The sequence below is a fragment of the Chanodichthys erythropterus genome, chromosome 1, assembly GCF_024489055.1.
Source record: "Chanodichthys erythropterus isolate Z2021 chromosome 1, ASM2448905v1, whole genome shotgun sequence".
Taxonomy (NCBI): Eukaryota; Metazoa; Chordata; class Actinopteri; order Cypriniformes; family Xenocyprididae; genus Chanodichthys; species Chanodichthys erythropterus.
The window spans coordinates 4856878-4862877 of record NC_090221.1 but is presented as its reverse complement, the minus strand read 5'-3'; the positions used below and the strand labels follow the sequence as shown (position 1 = coordinate 4862877).

General features: G+C 37.5%; 1 protein-coding gene across 2 annotated transcripts in view; it reads right to left on the bottom strand.

Moving 5' to 3' along the window:
• Window positions 1-3089: 3089 nt before the first annotated feature.
• Window positions 3090-6000, bottom strand: part of glra1 (glycine receptor, alpha 1) — a 75704-nt gene continuing 72793 nt past the window's right edge. Inside the window, exon 10 of one of the 2 annotated variants that reach the window (XM_067367126.1) lies at window positions 3090-4210. In XM_067367126.1, coding sequence (XP_067223227.1) covers window positions 3907-4210 — 304 coding nt within the window. In that variant the 3' untranslated portion in view covers window positions 3090-3906. The remainder of the gene's footprint in view (window positions 4211-6000) is intronic. The other variant, XM_067367214.1, reaches the window with a different exon arrangement.

Here is a 6000-nt window from a genome sequence, read left to right as displayed (position 1 = left end):
TCTAATACAGCTTTGAATTGTTGTTGTTTTTCAGTACATCAGAATGGGTCCTGTTTAATTTGTTTGTTTTTTCCTGAGCAAAAATTAAATATACATTTTTACCATGATTTAAAGAAGATACCCACTTAAATGTCATTCAGTGTTACAATCTTGTCAGGGATATTTACAACAAAAAAATCTATTCATGCCATAATTATCCTCATTTTTCAGCAAGATTGTTTTTACTTAAAATTATTATATATATACACACACATTATATTATATTATATTATATTATATTATATTATATTATATTATATTATATTATATTATATTATATTATATATATATATATATATATATATATATATATATATATATATATATATATTTTTTATATAATATACACACACATTATATATATATATATATATATATATATACACACACACACACATATATACTCATCAACCCAACAACCCCCTTGGTCTATAACCCCCATTGTGTAATTTGGGCCCTACCCATAATGAACCAAAGATACACACACACACACACACACACACACACACACACACACACACACACACACACACACACACACACACACACACACACACACACACACACACACACACACACACACACACACACACACACACACACACACACACACACAGGCACGCATGCACGCACGCACACACGCACTTAGTTTAGCTCACACAAATTTCACAATTCTTACAAAGCGTTCAGATGTTTTAGTTCAGAAAACCTTTAATAGTAGAATTAGATTTAGCATTATGACATATTTCAATAAATATTGTGTTATATACAGATATAGCAGAAATGGTACATTCCGTTTTTCTTCAAATTGCTCACATTTCTGTACAAGCCAAAAATATCTGCCATTTAATTCTATTCATGCAAAAAATTCCATGTTTTAGTATTGGAACATAAAAATAAGAATTTGCTGTTCTTTTCACTGCTTGGAAGTGCTCTCGGATTATGACAAGAAGCAAATGAAGAGATGCACTTTGTGCCAATACACAATAGAAGCAAATAAACCCCAAAATTAAGGCCATACCAACTTGTGCAAAAATAACATTTTACCCACAGTTTCGCGTACATAAGTTACATATGATCGCCATGCCAGTCATCGCTCAGAGTTCACCACTTCCTGGGCAGCTGCGATCAAATCCAAGGTGGCATTAATCAAAACAACGAACGGACAAATAAAGAAAGAACTAAACTCCACAAACAAAAGAAACATGCCTCAAAAGAAGATTCAGAAACCATCAGGACATTAAATTGATATTTTCATGATTATTAAGCCAAGGAACAAATCGTATTTGCATATAGCACATATTTCACATCACACTGTCCTTGTGTTACTTGGTATAACTCGTCTTGTATATTGCGTGTGAGAGGGCCCGGGGCGTCACTGCTGTCATTTACACACGGAACAGTCCGGCAGCATGGTGAATAGCCTTAAGCAGGGTTCATCAAGAAACAAATCGGTCGTTAACATCAACATGAAGCTCAACGTATTTCTACAAATGTTCTCTAAATGTGTTTTTGACTACATATTTGAGTTTCCCATTTCAGAGTCAAGAATGAGCACATCAAGTGTATAAAGCAACTTTATCACTTTCCACACTGTATGTACACTGTGATGTATATCATACATGGTGTGCCTCTATCAGTCTCACAGATGAAGTTTAACCTGCTGGAAGAACCATCGTTTTCAAACAACAATGATCATTAATACGGTTTGTAATGTCACAGATCCAGTCGTGAACACTCCTTTCAGCACAATTCATCACGTGTGAACATTCAAATGATGTGTGAAATGTGTTCTTGCTACATTGTGCTGCGTGTAGATAGCGTTTCACATTACAACCTTCTTCTCGAGTAGAACTCAGCTTCTGCTTAACGTATATCGTACAGCGAGGTCGAATATATATATATATATATATATAGTTTAATCCAGTGTCTTCACTGGTGAGGTATAAACCAGTTTTCAGATCACACATTTGAGCACTTTATCACAAGCCGATTCATTTGAGGGAGAAGATTTGACATTAATCATCAAAAAATAGCCCTTCAAATTTACCATGATGCCTTGAAATTAATAGAAATAAATTAAACGTGCCATCAATTACCTTCACTCTCAACTGAAATCATATACGTACAACAAAGCATTATGATACCACTATTTGGACCTAGATGGAAGTTCATTTTTCTAGCTAATATTTTCTGTCACAAAATGTACAAAGATATATGCTTGTAGGTTTTCTCCAATAAATGTCTGAAAAACTGAATAAATTACAAATGTTTCAGGTCTTACAAAATTGGTCAAACAGGATGAAATGGAGACAACAAAATCTAGTCAAACGTGAGTTTGAAAACCTGAAAGGCAAACGACTACAGAGTAACAAAACTGCTCTTTGGTTTTAAACAAACAAACAAAAATATCTATGTCACGCATGGCAAAATCTTGCATATCCAACACGGAGCATCTATCACACAGCCTGGACACATGCTCACTTTATATAATGGTGTTTCTCTTCAGTTCGGCAGTCAAACAAAACATTACAAAAGTGAAAAATGACATCTATATCATCTGCGCCACAAAAAAAGCCTCGCCATGCATAGGCAGCAAATGAGCATGACTGGAAGAGAAAATTGAACATGTACGAAATAGCATCTTTTAGGGCCTTCAGAATAAAACGGCCATATTCGACAAGATGAACACTGAAAAATAATTGCATATACGATTATTGCATAGAGAAGCCAGATGAAGATGCATCCTAAATTTCATAAACTAAACCTTTGTGCACTTCTTTATTCTGTTGCACAATGCAGTGTTTATACATATAGTTTGAAAAATCACTGTAATATACATTTGGTTGGAAATATAGATCTAGTATCATGGCACTGGCTGGACGGCTAAACCAAGCTTATAAAAATAACACCGTTGAAGTATGAGATATGAAAGATCCCTTCGCTTTTCTCTCTTCCGCCCGTTTCTGACATATTCCGAGATGATGAAAACGATGGCAAAACAAAAGAATGCAAAGCGAAAAAAATGCTTAAAGGTATATTTTATTTATTTTACATACTGTATATCTATATTTATTTAATAAATTATTTGTGTTTTTTCCCCCTTGTGGTTATTTTAGCATTTAATATAACAAACAATGAACACATGAATAATTTTTTTTTTTTTTTTTTGGTCAACTTGAAAGATGAGGTTTGGCACACGAACAGAACATAATCTGATGTTTTAAACAATAAATAAATAAATAAATAAAATTTTAAATGAGCACAGATAGAGGAACACATTGACCACAGCTCGAATAAATAATTTTTTTTCACTGGCACTCATCAAGATCCATTAATAATCGACATCAGAATGAAACATCGTAAGACCCCAGGACCAAAACAAATCTCGGTCTCTGCAACATTTTCATTGTGTATTCATGGAAGCCCCAAACTGCCTCGAGACCCCAAAAATGTTTCATTTTCAATGACTTTCTTATGGAAGTATTATCATTTAAATATATGATATATTACAGCAGTAATGTTTCTCCATATTCTCGCAATGCAGTGCGTCTTCAAGTTGCAAAAAAAGTTTTCCTCTTGGATTCCCAGTCACAAGTTCAGAAGTTCTTAAGTTGGATATTTACTTTTAGTCATTTTCATTTTTTTAGTAAATATATTGCCACATTCATATATCATGCATTTTACTGCATTGCTATTGCACAGGTCCGGATTATTCAGGAGGACAGGAGAGAAAGAGACGAAAAAAAAGGAATAAATACCTCTGCCGGGGACTCGTCATCACCGAAAGCGAGTGAGAGCACTGCAGTGAGAGAAAGGCGGGCACGGTGGGACGAGGGGAGGGGCATAGAGGCGGGTGTATTCTCTTTACTGCTTGTGAACATCCTCGCTGCGTATGATCTTGTAAATGATCCAGTAGAAAATGTTAAAAATGAGGAAGACCAGCGGAAAGGCCACACGCGACACTGTGTCGATCCGTTTGGCGCGGCTGATGAAGAGCTTGCGCATCTCCTCGACGGTCTTCTCAGGGGGGTTGGTGGAGGTGGGTGCGTTGTTGTTGTTGCCCTTGATGGCCATGCCGTCTTTGGCCTGGAGACACGCCGGACCCATGCCGTAGGCGGCGAAGCTGAATCTGCCGTCTCCCGCCTCGTCCTCCTGCAATACAGCACAGGTGTTGAACGGTCAAGAAACCCATTATACACACGCTCCACCTTAAAGGGGACCTATTATGCCCCTCCCCTTTTTTTTAACAAGATGTAATATAAGTCTCTGGTGTCCCCAGAATGTGTGTGAAGTTTCAGCTCAAAATACCCCACAGATCATTTATTACACCATCTTGTAAATTCCCATTTTTGAGTGGAAGGAAAAACATGCTGTTTTCGTTCATGTAGCTTTAAATGCAAATGAGCTGCCGCAGAAGAGGGCGGAGCCTGTACAGCTCGTGTCTCGGATACTCTAACAAAACATCTGATTGGTTTTGATTACCATCTCTATCACGCACAAGCTCACATGACACTGAAGTTCTTCTTCATCTTGTAAGTCATTTGCATGCGTTTTAAATGCCATAAAAGTCTAAACTTCTGATATATGGTTTTCTGAGTGCACAGCTCCTGTCAGACAGCACATCCTGTGAATCTTAAACTGATTTCTCTTACATGTTTTTAACTGTCAAATAAACACAAGGTTATGTCAAAAACAAAGTTCACAAACACAGTTGGTTATGTCTGTGAATGTAAACAGCAGAGAAAGAAATTGCACTCAAACATTTTTAATTCTCTCATTATTTACTCACAGAAACCATTCACACATCAGCAACAAAATATGGAAACCGCGTTAAAGTTGGAGTATGTATTTTTTCAACAATGCTGTTGGACATTGTTGATATTTGAAATCAACCCAAACAAACCCACCCTTCTCTTCATTGCTCCGCCTCCAAAACTAACCCTTCCAATCCTAACCACCCTGCTCCGAGTCGGTCTCAAATCCATTCGCTGCTGGCAGGCAAGGCAAGTGCACTAACAATGACACTAAACACAGCATTCTCTAGCGGTTGTCAGTGCGCAGTGGTTTACCTGCTCAACTCTCACTATTTGGCCACTGTTACACACGCAATGCGAGTGGATGTCCGTTTATCACAGCTGACGCGCACGAAAAATAAAGCACAGATGATAAACGAAACGACAAGGAAGCACAAAAAATGAACATACATTACACAAGAGTAAATACAAACATTGTTGTTCACCAACAGCACAGCAGCTCCAGACAATCGATGGCACTCAAACCCAGTGTTACTCACATGTGGAGCAGGTTCAAAGCAGCCTCCACATCTGTTTTCAGGCCTTCCCGCTTAGCTCTCTCCAGCGCTGGAAAGCTTTTCTAATATTAATGCTGGTCTTAAAGCACTTGCCCAGTCATAAACTTTCATTCCAGTGATATTCTTTTAAGCTCTCTTGTATTGTGCCTCTTTGTTCAAATCTTCTTCTTGCTCATTCTGTCTCCTCGACCGTCACACGCCCCCTAATGCTGACTGGTTAGACACTTGTTGTTGGTATCGACCTGACTAACTTTCAAACAGTCTTGTTGGAAAAAATACAGTGGAGTTTTAAATTTACCTTTATTGACTGAAAAGTCCATTCAGGAAAAAACGTAATAGCACAGTCAGCATTATATGATATAAATATGCACAATGCTAGAGACTTTGTAAACGGGTCACGTTCTGCGCTCGTCCAAGCAATGACACTGACAAAAGCACGTTAACCCAGGGTTCAGTGTAAAATTTATGAATATCCAGGATTAATTGTTAACCCAAAAGTATGTGCAGAGTAAAACGTGAAGCAAGATGGATTCAGTTTAGTGTTGTCAAAAGTACCGAATTCGCTGCCAAGTCGGTACTTTTGATAACACCAATTCAGTTTACCCAAGGTTTACAATGACCCAGGGTTAACTAGTGTGAACAAAGCC